The sequence below is a fragment of the Oncorhynchus mykiss genome, chromosome 2 (assembly GCF_057628025.1).
Source record: "Oncorhynchus mykiss isolate SJ-2025 chromosome 2, ASM5762802v1, whole genome shotgun sequence".
Taxonomy (NCBI): Eukaryota; Metazoa; Chordata; class Actinopteri; order Salmoniformes; family Salmonidae; genus Oncorhynchus; species Oncorhynchus mykiss.
In genome coordinates, this window is record NC_143023.1 from 60277369 (window position 1) to 60298347 (window position 20979).

At 40.4% G+C, this 20979-nt stretch overlaps 1 protein-coding gene across 1 annotated transcript in view; it reads left to right on the forward strand.

Moving 5' to 3' along the window:
- The window catches only part of LOC110501720 (calcium-dependent secretion activator 2), a 192099-nt gene that overhangs the window by 73302 nt on the left and 97818 nt on the right, over positions 1 to 20979 (forward strand). The window contains exons 7-10 of the mRNA XM_090203751.1: positions 6664 to 6730; positions 7091 to 7217; positions 7464 to 7661; positions 14255 to 14391. Coding sequence (XP_090059877.1) covers positions 6664 to 6730; positions 7091 to 7217; positions 7464 to 7661; positions 14255 to 14391 — 529 coding nt within the window. The remainder of the gene's footprint in view (positions 1 to 6663; positions 6731 to 7090; positions 7218 to 7463; positions 7662 to 14254; positions 14392 to 20979) is intronic.

Consider the following 20979-nt stretch of genomic DNA (forward strand, 5'->3'; position numbering starts at 1 on the left):
ACGGGGGGGGGCTACCTTCTTAAAACAATAATTGTCGACCGCACGGTTCAGCTTTCAGAGATTTGAGCACTAAATGTATCAGGGCGTTGCATGCATAGGCCAATAGGCTTAGGTGTCCACTGAATGATATTAATATCGAAATAAATAAATAAAACAAATTATATACAGTACTGTACAAAAGTGTTAGGCAGGTGTGAAAAAATGCTGCAAAGTAAGAATGCTTTCAAAAATAGACATGTTAATAGTTTATATTTATCAATTAGCAAAATGCAAAGTGAGTGAACAGAAGAAAAATCTACATCAAATGAATATTTGGTGTGACCACTCTTTGCCTTCAAAACAGCATCAATTATACTAGGTACACTTGCACACAGTTTTTGAAGGAACTCGGCAGGTAGTTTGGCCCAAACATCTTGGAGAACTAACCACAGTTCTTCTGTGGATTTAGGCAGCCTCAGGTGCCTCTCTCTCTTCATGTAATCCCAGACAGACTCGATGATGTTGAGATCAGGGCTCTGTGTGGGCCATACCATCACTTCCAGGACTCCTTGTTCTTCTTTACGCTGAAGATAGTTATTAATGACTTTTGCTGTATGTTTGGAGTCGTTGTCATACTGCAGAAGAAATTTGGGGCCAATCAGATGCCTCCCTGATGGTATTGCATGATGGATAAATATCTGCCTGTACTTCTCAGCATTGAGGAGACCATTAATTCTGACCAAATCCCCAACTCCATTTGCAGAAATTCAGCCCCAAACTTTCAAGGAACCTCCACCATGCTTCACTGTTGCCTGCAGACACTCATTCGTGTACCGCTCTCCAGCCCTTTGGCAAACAAACTCCTTTCTGCTACAGCCAAATATATCAAATTTAGACTCATCAGTCCAGAGCACCTGCTGCCATTTTTCTACTCCCCGGTTCCTGTGTTTTTGTGCATAGTTGAGTCGCTTGGCCTTGTGTCCACGTCGGAGGCATGGCTTTTTGGCCGCAAGTCTTCGATGAAGGCCACTTCTGACCAGACCTCCGGACAGTAGATGGGTGTACCAGGGTCCCACTGTTTTCTGCCAATTCTGAGCTGATGGCACTGCTGGACATCTTCCGATTGTGAAGGGAAGTAAGCATGATGTGTCTTTCATCTGCTGCAGTAAGTTTCCTTGGCTGACCACTGTGTCTACTGTCCTCAACGTTGCCCGTTTCTTTGTGCTTCTTCAAAAGAGCTTAGACAGCACATCTGGAAACCCCTGTCTGCCTTGACATTTCTGCCTGGGAGAGACCTTGTTGATGCAGTATAACTACCTTGTGTCTTGTTGCTGTTCTCAGTCTTGCCATGGTGTATGATTTTTGACAATAAACTGTCTTCAGAAACCTCACCTTGTTAACTGAGTTTGGCTGTTCCTCACCCAGTTTTATTCCTCTTACACTGTTGTTTCTGTTTCAGTTAATGATTGTGTTTTAACCTACACATTTAATTGATGATCATCAGCACCTGTTTGGTGTAATTGTTTAATCATACACCTGACTATATATGCCTACAAAATCCCTGACTTTGCATGTGTACCTAGAAGAATTGATGCTGTTTTGAAGGCAACAGCTGGTCACACCAAGTATGGATTTGATTTAGATTTTTCTTCTGTTCACTCACTTTGCATTTAGTTAATTGATAAATATAATCTATTAACATGTCTATTTTTGAAAGCTTTCTTACTTCACAGTATTTTTTCGCACCTGCCTAAAACTTTTGCACAGTCCGTACTGTCTATGTACAGTGGGGCAAAAAAGTATTTAGTCAGCCACCAATTGTGCAAGTTCTCCCACTTAAAAAGATGAGAGAGGCCTGTAATTTTCATCATAGGTACACTTCAACTTTGACAGACAAAATGACACAAAAAATCCAGAAAATCACATTGTAGGATTTTCAATTAATTTATTTGCAAATTATCGTGGAAAATAAGTATTTGCCATCAGGTGTAACTCTAATGAACTTATCCTCTGCAGCAGAGGTAACTCTGAGTCTTCCTTTCCTGTGGAAATTTAGAAATCTTCCGTATTTACTGACCTTCATGTCTTAAAGTAATGATGATTCTCTTTGCTTATTTGAGCTGTTCTTGCCATTATATGGACTTGGTCTTTTACCAAATAAGGCTGTCTTCTGTATACCAACCCTACCTTGTCACAAGACAACTGATTGGCTTAAACGCATTAAGAAGGAAAAAAAATCCACAAATTCACCTTGAACAAGGGACACCTGTTAATTGACTACCTCATGATACTTGTTTAGAGAATGCCAAGCATGTGCAAAGCTGTCATCAAGGCAAAGTGTGGGTACTAAGAAGAACCTCTGATATAAAATATATTTTGATTTGTGTAACACTTTTTTGGTTACTACATGATTCCATATGTGTTATTTCATAGTTTTGATGTCTTCACTATTATTCTACAATGTAGAAAATAGTACAAATAAAGAAAAACCCTTGAATGAGTAGCTTTTGGTACTGTATATATAATGCCTGTATAAAGGAAGCGACGCTTAGGCCTATCCCCAGAGTTATAGAGATATACAGGTGGCATGCTAAGACACTGACATGTATTTCTTTATAGCAGATGGCTACTGCCTCTGCTACACAGATATAGACGTACAGAAGGATGGTAAGTCGTAATTCAAAGATTAGTATAAAGATTAACATTATGTTGTTTGATTTATAGGAGTAACTCTGGAAGGCCCGAAACAGACTTCCTCACTTCAAGTTCAACGGTTCGAGTCAGTTGGAGCATCGGGGTGCACTGCCTTCATATCATAGGCCTGCATTAGCAGAAGTTAAAAATAAAATAAAATTCTAAGCCTTATTAGGGTAATATCAAAAGTAAGTCAAGCATTGTTTATAGGGAAAATACGAGCAGAATAGCAAATGTAAACCAGTGGAAAAAAATGCACTACCCTCCCCAAAGCAAAAAAATAAAAAGTTTGACAACCATCCCCTATTTTGGACCACCCCTCCCTCAGTAAACTTTGATCTGTCCCATAGAAGAATGCCTTAATTGTTTAAAATGTTTCAACCAGATGCTACATGGCAACTCAATTCAGAATTGACCACAACCCTGATATACAGTTCATACATAAACAGAGGAGCACTTTCATGCTTGCTCTGTCTCCTCTCTTTCTCTCTACTCTTCACTTAAAACAAAGTTTTTATTTATAGTCATTCAGCACATTTACTCTCTCTTCCTCTGTGTCTGCCTTCCTCCCCATCTCTGTCTACCTCCCTGCTCACCTTTCCTATCTATTTCTCTATATCCCTCCCTCTCTTCATCCTCTCTCACACTTTCAATTCACCAAGTCGGAAAGAGTTAAGAGCTCTCCTCTCCTCCCACCCCTCCCTTTTTTCAATCCCTTACATTCAGATACCCCCTCTTTTTCTCTCTCTCTCTTTTTCTCTATTTTTCTCTCTCTCTCTCTCTCTCTCTCTCTCTCTCTCTCTCTCTCTCACCCCCTTTATTTCTCTTTGGGGACAAATATGTGAGTGAATTGGCTCCATCCACTCTGGTATTACTGTTGTTGTTCCTGTGTTTTACTCCCCCCTCTCTCTCAATTTAAATTATATTTAATTTGCTTTATTGGCATGACGTAACAATGTACATATTGCCAAAGCGTACTGTACTTTGATACATTTACAATATTAACATAATTAAAATAATAATAATCCATATTGTCAACGGGACAATCAGTAACAACAATAATCAAGGGTAAAAATAACCATGCAATCGGCCATAACAATGGCATAGAGGACATGTGCATGTTGGTTGGTCTGTCAGACACTGTCTCTCATTTTATGGCAGGCAGCAATGTAGTGTGCTGCCAACCCACAGCTCTCTGCGTCTTCCCCCAACAGGACGGGTAGCCTATTTTCATCAGAGAGGTCTTTGAAAACTTAAATAAGGGTTTACAATTTGGGGAAATTACACTCTAATTGTTTGATATATATTTAAACATTTTGTCAGGAAATGCAGCTCTGTCTCAGGTTCTGCTGTGGTGATGTGGTTGCACAGCCTTTCCTCTACAGGGAGCCAGGTTTTCCTGTATCTACCTTTCTCAATGGCAAGGCTGTGCTCAGAGAGTCTGTACTTTGTCAAGGTTTTTCTAAGGTTTTGATCAGTAACCATGGTCAAATAGTTTGCCATGGTGTACTGTTGATTTAGGACCAGATAGCACTGCATTTTGCTTTGTTCTTGTGTTTGCCAATAGGCCATGTAGTTTTGTTTTGACTGTGTTATAATTTTATACTGATTAATTGGATGCTCTGGTCCTGAGGCTTTAGTGTGTTAGTTATTAAACAGGTTTGTGAACTCAGCCCCAGGACAAGCTGGATGAGGGGGCTCTTTTTTTCTCTGCTTTTGTAGTTCTCCCCTGGACATGTAGAATAATCTTACAAAATCTCTCTCTCTCTGTTTCTTTCTCTCTCTCTCTCCATCTCTGTGTGGCGCAGGGGTCTAAGGCACTGCACCTCAGTGCTTGAGGCGTCGCTAGAGTCATTGTAAATAAGAATTTGTTCTTAACTGACTTACCTAGTTAAATAAAGGTTCAATTTAAATTTAAAAAAATCTCTACTGGTGTTGAGAGCCTTTTGAAGGGGGCCGAGGGGCTACTAATAATGACTGGAAGACAATGGCGTCAGGACAGACACCACCAGGGTGTATGTACAATGGAGTCAGGACAGACACCACCAGGGTGTATGTACAATGGAGTCAGGACAGACACCACCAGGGTGTATGTGCAATGGAGTCAGGACAGACACCACCAGGGTGTATGTACAATGGAGTCAGGACAGACACCACCAGGGTGTATGTGCAATGGAGTCAGGACAGACACCACCAGGGTGTATGTACAATGGAGTCAGGACAGACACCACCAGGGTGTATGTACGTGTGTGCATGAACCTGTTTTTGGCTAAGGGGTTCGTGTGGACGTTGAGAAAGCTTGAGAATGTAAAACGTGCAAAGTACTTCGCAACATCTAGGTGCAGTTCTAACAAATGTCCACACAGGTGCATTGTTACTCCAAAACTTGAAGTAGCTGCAGGGTTGATGTTGCAGCCTGTTTCATTTAGTTATTGTCCAGTTTTGAGTTTTTATCAATACCTATTTACTTACTTATCCAAATTTTCAAATAAGTAATATACTGTGTTTAACATTTTAAACAATATTGTGAAGATTGGTAGATGGTAACTATTAGGACAAATCTGAAAAAAATGCTTGATTGAATCAAATTTTATCTCACTTTAATTTTAATTTTTTATTTTTTTTTTATCTAGAGATCTCTGACTATTCTTGATAGGCTTACAGGGTAGTCTTTTCTATCTAGTTGCCTTGTTATCCCTTTTGAATATAACCTTCTTTTAATGTACACATAAACCCCTTTTGACAATGTCATTTTTGAAGATATTTTGTTTCTCACACTTAATATGTTTGATTTGGTTCAATCTCGATCAATGGCTCTCTTTGCCCCGGTAAGTACTTGCTTTTCTCATACAAGTGACAGTTTTAACTACTGTGGCTGCTCTCTCTTTGTCGAGTTAATTTGATTCATTGAAAAAAATTGCCTAAGCGTTGCTTGAATATATGTAACTGCTGTTCTAATTTTGTATAGACTAGGCCTACTATTGAAAACATGAATGCGTGTACTTAGCTTTAGGAAGTGCATGAGCAGTATGCATTGTATCAAGGACAGAAAATGTTCCTGCGGCCGTGTGTTCATTGGTCCGCACCTCTGGGGTCGCAAATGGGATCATGAGTGGCTGAAAGGTGTTTGAGTAAGAACGGAAAATAATGTTCACAAGTGGATGATTACTTCTGCCACATGTTAACCCAACTCCTGGGGAATGGCCCAGATTTTCAGATTCGCATTCACGAGGGCTCCCAACCTGGACTGGAGGCCTTTTCATAAAGGGCAGCCCCTCTCCTCTTTGCATAGTGTTTTCACAATATATGGATTTCATCCCTTTCCCATATCCCACACGCGTTATTCCCCATTGTTTGACTTGCGTGATTTGGCGATTTGGTTATGGAGCTTCTAGATTTTAATTATTCGATTTCTGACAATGGTCAAGTTTTCCAAGGGAAGAGACTCAGAGAAAACATTTGCTTGATTGTGTCATGGCTGAAATCATTATGCTTCTACAATTTGGCCTATCACAGTTGTTATTTGCAATTCATAAATTGGGCCTACCCTTTGTCACAATATTTGCAGCATAAACCTCATAAACCTATAAGAACATGTCTTATGTTCTCAGTGAATGATAAAATAGTCTATATTCTTGGAAATATTTTTGTAAAAGAGCTGCTCAATATTAGATATATTTTATTTAACCTACCTACCTTGGTGACCCGACTAAATCTTTCAATGACTTCCTGATGACCAAATAAATAGAGCCGATACTGGAGCTGTGTCTTGTTGTCATCTGGACATCTTGTCATTTTTTAGATACAACTCGTGTTTTTATATTTTATATTGAATTGAATTTGTATTGAATTGAATTTGCTTTGGGTTAATACTTCTTCAAATCTATAATCCCAACAGTGTAAATGAGTTTGAGTTCCAGCTACGCGGTGATAAAACACAGTTAACATTAGATGTTTCAATTAAGACTCTTAATCTTTCTGTATTTGTAGGTACCTTTATGCGTTGGGACAGAGAGTTTGGAAACGTTGGAAAATGAGATATTTCGTTCTTGTCCAGGTAGGCTAAATGTCATGATTCATTGACACTTGTTTCATTGAGAATAATACAATATTTTAAGGTATACTCGCCAAATGTATAACTTCTAACAGATTGTTTCTTCCTAGTGGACTTTTCCACTAGGAAGAAAGTTTGTTTTTGAATCATGAAGCAACACATGTTGACCACGGAGAGAAATATGCAGCAATCTATAAAAGGGAGATGAAAAAAACTGTAGTGTAATGCAAACATATTTTCTGGAAATTACAATCTCTTATACTATCTCACCTGATTCCCATATTTCAAAAACATAGCGTAATGTGTTTTTACTAATTATAATGCAATTTTATACAGTGTGTGAACCCTTGTTAACTGTTGCAGGTCAGCCAATACACCTTTGCAATGTGCAGCTATAGAGAGAAGAAGTCTGAGCCCCATGAACTGATGCAACTAGAAGGTTACACTGTGGACTACTCCGACCCCCAGCCTGGTACACACACACACACAGGTAACTCACTTGTTACAACACTCACACTAACGCTGAGTTAAGACACTATACCACTATACCTTATCTATCCATCCATCTTGTCTCTTATGTTATGACCATCTGCACCACATACCTTCTCTCTCTTCCTCTCTCTTCCTCTCTCTTCCTCTCTCTCTCTCTCTCTCTCTCTCTTTCTCTCTTTCTCTCTCTCTCTCTCTTTCTCTCTCTCTCTCTCTCTCTCTCTCTCTCTCTCTCTCTCTCTCTCAGGTCTCCAGGGTGGTCGAGTGTTCTTCAATGCGGTCAAGGAGGGTGACCTGGTCGTGTTTGCCAATGATGACGAGCAGGACCGGATGCTGTGGGTTCAGGCCATGTACCGTGCTACAGGCCAATCATACAAACCAATTCCACCCACCCAGAACTGCAGAGCAGGGAACTCCCAGCCATTCGCACCAATCTCACTGCTCAGTAGGTTCACTTCAACAGCATTTATTCATTTATTCTTGAAAAATAAGATCATATAAATGGTCATTAAATTTTTTACTTACAATTAACGAATGTTCAGTTTATAGTTTACACCAAATATATTGGCACACTTGCAAGATTCAGTATTTCATCTAAAATAAGTTGAAATTGAATGTTCACACATGTATTTGATTGATTTAACTACACCGGACCATCTAATATTAAAATGAATTTGGTTGGAGGCAAGTTATCTGGTTTACTGTGAAATTTCTCTCTCCTGTGGTAAGTTGCAGATGTATACAGGGTAAAAATAGCCATTCAACCAGTTTTGAAAAGAGAAAACAGGACATTCTGCTCCATGGCACTCCATTGTAAAATTCAAGGATGATAATATATATAACTGTGTCTATATGCGTTCTTCAAATTGAATCAAACCCACAAAAATGAGACATCGGTATTGTGCACTCACCTTGTGTATAAGCATCACCAAAATTGTGGTTGTGTGAAACATTTCCTCTTTTTTTTATATTGATTGTTCACAGAAAGAAAATAAACAAAGGCAATGAGTGACTGAACAAATTCAAACAGATGAATGTCTAACCCACTTGACTGGATAGGAGATGAGAGTCTATGACAAGGCAAAGTGTTCAGTGCTGTAGCCAGAGATAGGACGTTGATCGACTGAGCTATCACTGAAACACACACGCCAGCATGGGGCTGATTTAGACTGTTAGCATGAGCATGTCGAGCCGCTGCGTGTGTGTGTGGCAACACATTTTTCTCCCATCAGTTGAGCGATAGAGAGGGAGTGTGTTTTCTGACACCAGAGTCATTTTGATCATTAAAATGCACGCACGTTCGTGGGGTTTATTGAGTCTGTTCTGTATTTTTATACTGTTTTTTTCTTCTCTCTTTTTGTTGGCATTATGCTACGGAATGTGATGGGCTCTTGGAAATAGCTCTTCAACTGGGAACAATCAGAAGTGCTAAGTGTTGTTATGATTGTGTGTGTGCGTGTACATGTGTGTGTGCAGTCCTCTCTAATGATGGTGTGTCAGAGCTCACGCACCCTGGAAGAATTTTCCTGTAGTGTGATTTAAAGGTTAAAAAATGAGCTAATAATCTCACACACACACACACAGTAAAATTACACTGTATACCAGTCTCCCTTGTCATCTTCGCATTCCTCCTCTCAGACACACACACACACACACACACACACACACGCACACGCACACGCACACACACACAAACAAACAAACATATACACACACACACACACACAGCATAGGTGTTTTGCAACGTGGGTGTTTGTTGAAGGTCAGCATTATCCTCAAGGAGATTTGAGCCCATTAGAGAATGCCAGGTTGCTACACCATTAATAATATCCTTGCGTTGAGTTCAAATGCTGCATTTGAGCATTGGTTTCAGTAATTGAACAATCTAAGACACAGACTGTAGTAAACATGTTTTTGTTTCGCTGGCCTTCAATCGTTCACTCATCGTTTGCGTGAAACAACACCATTTTAATATGTATAGTCAGACGTTATTGACCGGGATTTAATGTTGTATGGAGATGTTATCGGTATATATGTTTACGTCATAAAAAGGCCATGCTGACCATATAGATATAGTATAACGGATTTGTGACATTCATCATGCTGACCCTACATTATTAATCTCATATGCATACGTATATACTGTACTCTATATCATCGACTGCATCCTTATGTAATACATGTATCACTAGCCACTTTAACTATGCCACTTTGTTTACATACTCACCTCATGTATATACTGTACTCGATACCATCTACTGTATCCTGCCTATGCTGCTCTGTACCATCACTCATTCATATATCCTTATGTACATATTCTTTATCCCCTTACACTGTGTATAAGACAGTAGTTTTGGAATTGTTAGTTAAATTACTTGTTGGTTATTACTGCATTGTCGGAACTAGAAGCACAAGCATTTCGCTACACTCGCATTAACATCTGCTAACCATGTGTATGTGACAAATAAAATTTGATTTGATTTGATTTAAGATTAGTTAAAAAGTGTTCGACCACTTTTGTTGTATGCATGAAGGTAGTTTTAACTGATTGTCATTTCCAATAATTTATTGTGAACTTAGAAGAGAAGTCGCTCCTGACTCGCATATCTTTTCCCTTCCGTGATTCACGGATTTGTGACATTCATCATGCTGATCTCTGTCAAGGTTCTTGTCAGTTTCTGTTTTGAAAAGCAGGTGTTTGAAGTTTAGGACTAAAGTCCAACCTGTCTCATAGTTTTAGCCTTTCTCATATTTTAATTGACAGCCAAGTCTACCAGGACAGCTGAGACCTCTGAGCAGAGTTCTTACTTAAGGTGTCTGTGTGTGCATGTGTGGCAAGGAGCGATGCTGAGACTCCGATAACCTGTCCATTCGCATCTGTCACTCCCCTCAGTTCCCATGCCGGGCTCGCTCGAACAAATCAAATCACTCCGCCTGGTATACCTGAGATGTTAGCGCTCGGTGTCTCTCTTCGCCCACGTTGATAACCTGTCATCATCATATCTGCCACCTCACTGGGAGACATGCCACATGGATATGACTGCTGCCGTGACAACGCTGATGGGGCTTCAAAGAGAGGGATATGAAGAGAATGAGCGCCAACCCCCTGCACCTCCCCCTGTATCCATATTCTCTTCCCTAGTGCCACACCAGGCGTAAGGGATATACTCCTTCAGCTACAATTCAACAACTCCAGAGACACACATAAGTTGTGCTTTGTAACACACACACACACACATCACAGTACATACCTTCTTCAACCTGTCTAGCCCCATTCACCCACATACAAACATATAGACACACAGACACGAACACACCACAGTACATACCCCCTTCAACCTGTCTAGCCACATACACCCCCCCCCCACACACACACACACACACACATTATACACACACTCTAAATGACCCGACCTCAACACTCACTGTCTAGACACACACGCACACGCGCACACACACACACAACATATAGACACACAGACACAAACACATATTGTAACATCCCCCCTCCCCTCGTCTACAGATAATACTATAGCTGGAAGTTAAAGATGACACGGATCAATAGGATTATTCCTAGTGACTGGATACATTAACACCCCCCCCCCCCTCATCTGCACATAATACTGTAGCTGGAAGTTAAAGATGTTACGGATCAATAGGATTATTCCTAGTGACTGGATACATTAACACCCCCCCCTCATCTGCACATAATACTGTAGCTGGAAGTTAGATGTTACGGATCAATAGGATTTCTCCTAGTGACTGGATAAATTAACATCACGCCTCCTCCTGCTGCCCCTAAATCAATACTGTCTCTCCCTCCCCGTCTCATCATCAGCTTTAATCAATATCCCTTTGTCTTGTGTTCTTTAGAATCTTCTTGTTCCTCCATATCTACACGCCTTAAACCAAATGACATTAAGGACACACCGCATTTAGGGTAACACATGTAAAATGACCTACATCCGAATTAAAGAAAACAGGAGCCAAAGGGCAGGAGTACAGAAAAAGCAAGTGAAAGAAAGAAGGAAAGAAAAGGGAGAGCGTCGATTCCGAGTTGATTGTGGGGATTGCACTTCTGCTGCCTTTTTTTATTTTTTTTACAAAAGCGACAGATGAGGGTGGAGGGGGAGACGCAAATGTCTGAGAGAGCGCTTGCAGGCAAAGCACGGGGCTTTTCTCCATTCATACAAGAGTGGTGGACGAGACAGAAATGGCAGCATTAATAAAAAGCTATCACTATTGCTTGTCTCGGGTGTGAAGCCGCGGTCATTGGAGGCGTGGGGGCAAAGATTATTTTCTCTACAGCCTTGGTCTTTTGTGGGTCATGTGAAGAAAAGTCGGTCCCAAATGTATTTCTACAATATGGAAAAAGAGAGAGTGTTAGGCTTTTCATGGGGGTTGCTCGTTCTGCTCGACACCAGCCATTAACTAGGACGAGTCTGAAAGGACTGGAAGTGAACCTGGGCACATACAGGGCTGTCGAATCTGCCCTCATCCTTTCTTTATCTCTTTCACCTTCTCCTTTTTTCCTCTCAGTGTGTTTTCCTTATTTCTTTCTCTGACCTGGCATCATTGCTTCTAGCTGTTTATGGATTGCACAGTTGAAGTCGGACGTTTACATACACCTTAGTCAAATACATTTAAACTCAGTTTTTCACAATTCCTGACATTTTAATCCTAGTAAAAATTTCCTGTCTTAGGTCAGTTAGTATCACCACTTTATTTTAAGAATGTGAAATGTCAGAATAATAGTAGAGAGAATGATTTATTTCAGCTTTTATTTCTTTCATCACATTCCCAGTGGGTCAGAAGTTTACATACACTCAATTAGTATTTGGTAGCATGGCCTTTAAATTGTTTAACTTGGGTCAAACATTTCGGGTAGCCTTCCACAAGATTCCCACAATAGGTTTGTTGAATTTTGGCCCATTCCTCCTGACAGAGCTGGTGTAACTGAGTCAGGTTTGTAGGCCTCCTTTCTCTCACACGCTTTTTCAGTTCTGCCCACTAATTTTCTATATGATGAAGGTCAGAGCTTTGTGACGGCCACTCCAATACCTTGATTTTGTTGTCCTTAAGCCATTTTGCCACAACTTTGGAAGTATGCTTGGGGTCGTTGTCCATTTGGAAGACCCATTTGAGACCAAGCTTTAACTTCCTGACTGATGTCTTGAGATGTGGCCCCAATATATCCACATAATTTTCCTGCCTCATCATGCCATATATTTTGTGACGTGCACCAGTACCTCCTGCAGCAAAGCACCCCCTCAACATGATGCTGCCACCCCTGCGCTTTAAGGTTGGGATGGTGTTCTTTGGCTTGCAAGTCTCCCCCGTTTTCCCCGAAACATAATGATGGCCATTATGGCAGTTCTAACAGTTCTATTTTTGTTTCATCAGTCCAGAGGACATTTCTCCAAAAGTAAAATCTTTGTCCCCATGTGCAGTTGCAAACTGTAGTCTGGCTTTGTTTTATGGTGGTTTTGGAACCGTGGCTTCTTTCTTGCTGAGCGGCCTTTCAGGTTATGTTGATATAGGAATCGTTTTACTGTGGATATAGATTATTTTGTACCTGTTTCCTCCAGCATCTTCACAAGGTCCTTTGCTGTTGTTCTGGGATTGATTTGCACTTTTCGCACCAAATTACGTCTAGGAGACAGAACACGTCTCCTTCCTGAGCGGTATGACGGCTGCATGGTCCCATGGTGTTTATACTCGCGTACTATTGTTTGTACAGATGAATGTGGTACCTTCAGGCATTTGGAAATTGCTCCCAAGGATGAGCCAGACTTGTGGAGGTCTACCATTTCTTTCTGAGGTCTTGGCTGATTCCGTTTGATTTCCCCATGATGTCAAGCAAAGAGGCACTGATTTTGAAGGTAGGCCTTGAAATACATCCACAGGTACACCTCCAATTGACACAAATTATGTCAATTAGCCTATCAGAAGCTTCTAAAGCCATGACATAATTTTCTGGAATTTTCCAAGCTGTTTAAAGGCACAGTCAACATTCCCACTGGAATTGTGATACAGTGAGTTAAGTGAAAGTTAAGTGAAATAATCTGTCTGTAAACAATTGTTGGAAAAATTACTTGTCATGCACAAAGTATATGTCCTAACCAACTTGCCAAAACTAAAGTTTGTTCACAGGAAATTTGTGGAGTGGTTGAAAAACGAGTTTTAATGCCTTCAACCTAAGTGTATGGAAACTTCAGAATTCAACTGTATGTGCATTGATGTGTTCTTTTCAACGATGTTCTCTCCCTTCCCTGTCCATTCACTGGCTCTTTGTGTGACATTGAAAATATCCAGCCTTAGAGACAGACAATGAGATGTAGGACACAAACACACAAAAACACATACACAGGCTCTATGTAGGAACAGTCATTAGGAAGGTCCACTGAAAAGGTGACCCGTAAGTTTCAAGGTCAAGGCTTATCCACCGCTGACCAAATTACTTACCTTTTTTCAAGTGATGCTTTACCAAGACTAAGAATATCAGTGTCGTGACGAGACGCGTTACATGCTTGTGTTTGTGTCACTGTTTTTTCTCACATACTCTCGCTTGTTGCAAGAGTTTCTGTCAGTTTCTCATATTTACAGCTGAAATTTGGAAACTGGATTTCACAGAGTATCTCAAGCCAATGGAGGTGGGAACTAATAACCAAAGCAGCGAAAACTGATGATGCCAATGCAGTCGAATAGATTTCCCTCCTTTTTACACTCCCGTTTCACGGTTGTACTCAAAGGTGTGAATTGCTGTGAGCAGATGTTCCGTCATTCTGTCTGCCTGTATGCTGGGATTTGATTTGAACAGGAGGAGTCTGTGCTGTCGGGGCTTGCAAAGTTGCGCTCCATTGTTCAGTAAAATGATCTATTTTCATTGATGGAGATGCAGGATGGAATGGATTTTTTTGGTTAACCGTTTCTCTATATCTCTTCTACTCATTCAGCCTCTTACCCTCTCTCTGTCTGCTTTTACTCTCTCACTCACTCTCGCTCACTCTCTTTTTTTTCTCTCTCCTGCTCTCTCAGGTCTGGATTGCTCTCAGAGGCAGGGGGTAGAGGAGCTGATCTCTGCGGTGCCCTGTCGGTTCGACCACGCCGCCCTGTTCCCTTTTCTGCAGAAGCAGACACTACAGCACCGGATGAATGACTCCTTCTCCTGCCTGGTGAGAGAAAGAGAGAGAGGGGCAGATAAAGATGGTCCTTAATTGAATGTTTACTTGTCTATATGCCAGACATTTCTGAAAAAAAGGAGACAGGCCTCCAATTTTGGAGGGGGAGAGAGAGTGGGAGAGAAATCCTCTGCTAGGCCTAGCTTTAGGACTCTGCGTGCAGCAAGAATCTCATGCCTCGGGGGTTTGGGAACTCTCACACTCAATGAAGGGGGATAAACGGTGCTAATCAATACTTCCCAAATAGAAACATGACCCTCACAGGCAACTGCTGGGCCTATTCAGTGGAGAGGAAGCCAAAAGCCATGCATGGCACAGAGAAGGGGGGGGGGGTGTACTTGGCCATATGTGCAATTCATATAGTGGTCAATTCCCTTTCAATTTCAGGAATTCAGCTATATGCAGATTTTGAATGTGAAATGTGTAAATAGGCCATCTTTCAGATTCAAAATCAGATCCAATCCCTTTATATACTGCTATTGAGATTGAGTTGAGCATTGTCTCAAACAAACATCCGGTGAAAGTGCAGAGAGCCACATCAAATAACAGAAATACTCATCATAAACATTGATAAAAGATACAAATGTTAAACATACGAATACAGATAAACTTCTCCTTAATGCAACCGCTGTGTCAGATTTCAAAAAGGCTTTACAGCGAAAGCACACTTTGCGATTATGTTAGGTCAGCTCCTAGCCACAGAAACCCATACAGCCATTTTCCAACCAAGGAGAGTGTTACAAAAGTCAGAAATAGCATTAAAATGAATCACTTACCTTTGATGATCTTCAGCTGGTGGCACTCCCAGGTCTCCATGTTAGACAACAAATGTTTGTTTTGTTCGATAAAGTTAATCTTTATGTCCAAATACCTCCATTTTGTTGGTGCGTTTTGTTCAGAAATCCAAAGGCACAATGCGCGCTCTCAAAACCAAGACGGAAAGTCAAAAAAGTACAATAAAAGATAGTAGAAACATGTCAAACGATGTTTAAAATCATTCCTCAGGTTGTTTTTCTAATAAATAATCAATAATATTTCAACCGGACTAAAGCTTCGTCAATGGAAAAGGTAAACAAGAAATGCCCACTCTCGATCACGTGCTTGGTTCATGGATGGACATTTCCACTGTCCTCTCATTGAAAGCAGTGTATTGCCCTCATTTTTCAGAGTAAAATCCTGAAACAATGCCTAAAGACTGGCCACATGTAGAGGAAGCCACAGAGCTCGTAAACTGGGTCCTAAGTCTTTGTATGGTGGATAGGCTTTCAATGGAAAAACAGCTTTTCAAAATAATAGTACTTCCTGGTTGGTTTTTCCTCGGGTTTTCGCCTGCCATATCAGTTCTGTTATACTCACAGACATTATTTTAACAGTTTTGGAAACTTTAGAGTATTTTCTATCCAAATCTACTAATTACATGCATATAGCTAGCTTATGGGCCTGAGTAGCAAGCAGTTTAATTTGGGCACGCTTTTCACCCAAAATTTCGAATGCTGCCCCCTATCCTAGTGAAGTTAACATGGGATCATATACTTACAACTAAACTGGATATTATGTGAAAAAATACAGTACCAGTCAAATGTTTGGACACACCTACTCATTCCAGGGTTTTTATTTTTACAATTTTCTACATTGTAGAATAATGGTGAAGACATCAAAATGACAAAATAACCCATATGGAATCATGTAGTAACCAAAAAGGTGTTAAACAAATCAAAATATATTTCAGGTTCTTCAAAGTAGCCACCCTTTGCCTTGATAACACCTTTGCACACTCTTGGCATTCTCTCAATCAGCTTCATGAGGTAGTCACCTGGAAACATTTCAATTAACAGGTGTGCCTTGTTCAAAGTTAATTTGTGGAATTTCTTTCCTTCTAAATGCGTTTGAGCCAATCAGTTGTGTTGTGACAAGGTAGAGAGAGGGGTTATACAGAAGATTGCCCTATTTGGTAAAAGACCAAGTCCATATTATGGCAAGAAAAGCTCAAATAAGCAAAGAGAAACAACAGTCCATTATTACTTTAAGACATGTAGGGCAGTTAATACGGAACATTTCAAATACTTTGAAAGTTTCTTCAAGTGCAGTGGCAAGACCATCAAGCGCTATGATGAAACTGGCTCTCATGAGGACCATCACAGGAATGAAAGAGTCAGAATTGCCTCTGCTGCAGACCATAAGTTCATTAGAGTTACCAGTCTCAGAAATTGCAGCCCAAATAAATGCTTCCTAGAGTTTAAGTAACAGAGAAATCTCAACATCCACTGTTCAGAGGAGACTGCGTGAATCAGGCCTTCATGGTCGAATTGTGGCAAAGAAACCACTACTAATGGACACCAATAAAAAGAAAAGACTAGCTTAGTCTGATGAGTCTAAATTTGAGATTTTTGGTTCCAACCGACGAGTCTTTATGAGACACAGAGTAAGTGAACAGATTATTTCCGCATGTGTGGTTCTAACTGTGAAGCAATGAGGAGGAGGTGTGATGGTGTGGGGGTGCGTTGCTGGTGACACTGTCTGTGATTTATTTAGGATTCAAGGCACACTTAACCAGCATGGCTACCACAGCATTCTGCAGCGATACACCATCCCATCTGGTTTGCGCTTAGTAGGATTATAATTTGTTTTTCAACAGGACAATGACCCAACACACCTCAAGGCTGTGTAAGGGCTATTTTACCAAGAAGGATAGTGATGGAGAGCAGCATCAGATGACCTGGCCTCCACAATCACCAGACCTCAACCCAGTTGAGAAGGTTTGGGATGAGATTGACTGCAGAGTGAAGGAAAAGCAGCCAACAATTGCTCAGCATATATGGGAACTCATTCAAGACTGTTGGAAAAGCATTCCAGGTGAAGCTGGTTGAGAGTATGCCAAGAGTGTGAAAAGCTGTCCTCAATGCAAAGGGTGGCTACTTTGAAGAATCTCAAATATAAAATATGTTTTGATTTGTTTAACACTTTTTTGGCTACTACTTGATTCCATATGTGTTATTTAACTGTGGTGATGTCTTCGCTATTGTTCTACAATGTAGAAAACAGTAAAAATAAAGAAAAACCCTTGAATGAGTAGGTGTGTCCAAACTTTTGACTGGTACTGTATATTTAGCACATATTTTCTTGTCTGTGTGTTTGTATACATGTAAAGGACACTCTTGAAAAGTGAGTCATGTTAAAAAGGTTAAGGTTGAGGCTTATGACATCTCCCCCCCCCCCCCCCCACACACACACACACGCATGAAGACTCTCTAATGCACACATACTAAGATTCTTCCTCATCAGTGTGAATGTGTTGCCAAACTAGTAGGTGGAATGGCCAGTCATGCTGAAACTGAATTATTATTCAGACACACACACGCCCACACACACACACACTCACACACACACCTCCTCCTTAGCCCTAGCAAAGCAATTAAGATCATTTTAATTAGAAATATCACAGCTGATGAATAGCTCTTAATTGCTTTGCGCTAGTCACATGAAACTGAATACACTTGAATGAGGCCTCGAGAACAATGCTCAGAAAACTATTTGCTCTGTCAAAACCTCTGTTTGACAGAGCATATTGTGCCTTCAGAAAGTATGACTTATTACACATTTTGTCATGTTACAGCCTGAATTCCAAATGGATTAAATCGTCTTTTTCCCTCACCCATCTACACACAATACCCCATAATTACAAAGTGAAAAGATGTGTTTAGACATTTTAGCAAATGTATTCACACCCCTGAGTCAATACATGTTAGATTCACCTTCGGCATTGATTATAGCTGTGAGTCTGTCTGGGTAAGTCTCTTTGAGCTTTGCACACCTGGACTTTACCATATTTGCCCATTTATCATTTTCAAAAAGTTTCAAGATCTGTCAAATTGGTTGAGGATCATTGCTAGACAACCATTTAAGTCTTGACATAGTTTTCCAATCAGATTTAATGGGACAATCGAGCCAAAACCACAAATTCCTTTAATTTACAGTGTTAACTAACACTAATATGTGAGAACAATATTTTTTGTGAACCTATGTTTCATTTTTGCATTATAATAAGGTTGGTAGCAACATGGAAAATTATTGTAGAAATCTGTTGCAGCTCAAGTCAACATCAAAATCCACAATGCAATGCTCTCTCTATGGGCTGGCTAGCAAATGTAGTTATCACAATAATACCAAAGACAGTTTTAACATGTAACGTAGATAGTTAGTGCATTTTGCTTAGGCCATTTTACAGCTATCAATGTAGGGTTGTTGTCCTTGTTGGAAGGTGAACCTTCGCCCCAGTCAGGCCAAATCGTTAAATCTTGTTTTTTTATCAGACCAGAGAATTTTGTTTGTCATGGTTTGAAAGTCCTTTAGGTGCCTTTTGGCAAATTCCAAGTGAGCTGTCATGTACCTTTTACTGAGGAGTGGCTTCTGTCTGGCCACTGTACCATAAAGACTTGATTGGTAGAGTGCTGCAGAGATGGTTGTCGTTCTGGAAGGTTCTCCCATCTCCGTAGAGGAACTCTGGAGCTCTGTCAGAGTGACCACCAGGTTCTTGGTCAACTCCCTGACCAAGGCCCTTCCCCAGATCTATGCCTTGACACAATCCTCTCTCGGCACTCTACGGACAATTCCTTCAACTTCATGGCTTGTTTTTTTCTCTGACATGCACTGTCAACTGTGGGACCTTAGACAGGTGTGTGCCTTTCCAAATCATGTCGAATCAATTGAATTTACCACAGGTGGACTCTAATCAAGCTGTAGACGTAACTCAAGGATTATCAATGGAAACAGGATGTTGCTTCAATATATCCACATCATCTTCTTTCTTCATGATGCCATCTATTTTGTGAAGTGCACCAGTCCCTCCTGCAGCAAAGCACCTCTACAACATGATGCTGCCTCCCCTGTGCTTCACGGTTGGGATGGTGTTCTTCAGCTTGCAAGCCTTCCCCTTTTTCCTCCAAACATAACGATGGTCATTATGAACAAACAGTTCTATTTTTGTTTCATCAAAACAGAGGACATTTCTCCAAAAAGTACAATCTTTGTCCCCATGTGCAGTTGAAACTGGCTTTTTTTACGGCAGTTTTGGAGCAGTGGCTTCTTCCTTGTTGAGCGGCCTTTCAGGTTATGTCGATATTGGACTCGTTTTACTGTGGATGTAGATACTTTTGTACCTGTTTCCTGCAGCATCTTCACAAGGTCCTTTGCTGTTGTTCTGGGATTGTTTTGCACTTTTCGCACCAAGGTACGTTCATCTCTAGGAGACAAAACATGTCTCCTTCCTGAGTGGTATGGCCCCATGGTGTTTATACATGCATGTCATTGTTTGTACAGATGAACATGGTACCTTCAGGCATTTGGAAATTTCTCCCAAGGATGAACCAGACTTCTGGAGGTCTACAATTGTTTTTCTGAGGTCTTGGCGGATTTATTTTGATTTTCCCATGATGTCAAGCAAAAAGGTACTGAGTTTGAAGGTAGGCCTTGAAAAACATCCTCAAGTACACCTCCAATTGACTCAAATGATGTCAATTAGCCTATCAGAAGCTTCTAAAGCCATTACATAATTTTCTGGAATTTTCCAAGCTGTTTAAAAGCACAGTAAACTTAGTGTATGTAAACTTCTGACCCATGGAATTGTGATACAGTGTATAAGTGAAATAATCTGTCTGTAAACAATTGTTGGAAAAATTACTCGTGTCATGCACAAAGTAGATGTCCTACCCGACGTACCAAAACTATAGTTTGTTCGCAAGAAATTTGTGGTGGTTAAAAAACAAGTTTTAATGACTCCAACCTAAGTGTATGTAAACTTCCGACTTCAACTGTATATAAATAAGATATTACTGTTTTTCTAAAAACCTGTTTTCGCTTTGTATTTAGGAGGTATTGTGTGTAGATTGATTTGGAGAATAAAAAATAAAAAAATTAGAATGAGGGTGTAACGTAACAAGATGTGTAAAAACTCAAGGGGTCTGAATACTTTCCGAATACAACTGTATACACTGACTTTGAGAAGGGATTGAGTGATGATTAGCTTAGCAACCGTGTAACGCAGCATGACAACATGAAGCGATTGGTCGACATTCTGCTGGGTGGGGCGTTATACGTTCCTTCATTCATTGGATTCAATTCTCCTTTCTATAATATATTTGACAACGGCACCATGTAATGCACTCTGGACTAAAGAGTAATAAAGAGAATATCGCAAAAATATTATCAATGGCATTCAAGAGAAGACATCCTCCTGAGTTATGACATCGGCCAGTATTGAAGTCTGACATGTATGATAGATCGTTTCGTGATCTAATTTAAATTTTCCTATTATCTTCCTATTATCTTCCTGTGTAGTGAGAGTGACTTACCGTCCAGATTTCTGACTGCTTAAACGGCAATAACTCAGATACTCCTGAAAACATTAATTGACCCAGGGAATCGATAGAACATCACTCAGAGATGCACAAGAACAATATAACATTCAAAATGGGTGAACCTTTCCTTTAAGTCAAAATTGTAACTCAGACACTCAGGAACATTCACTGTCTTCTTGGTAAGCAACGCTAGTGTAGATTTGGCTTTGTGTTTTAGGTTATTGTCCCG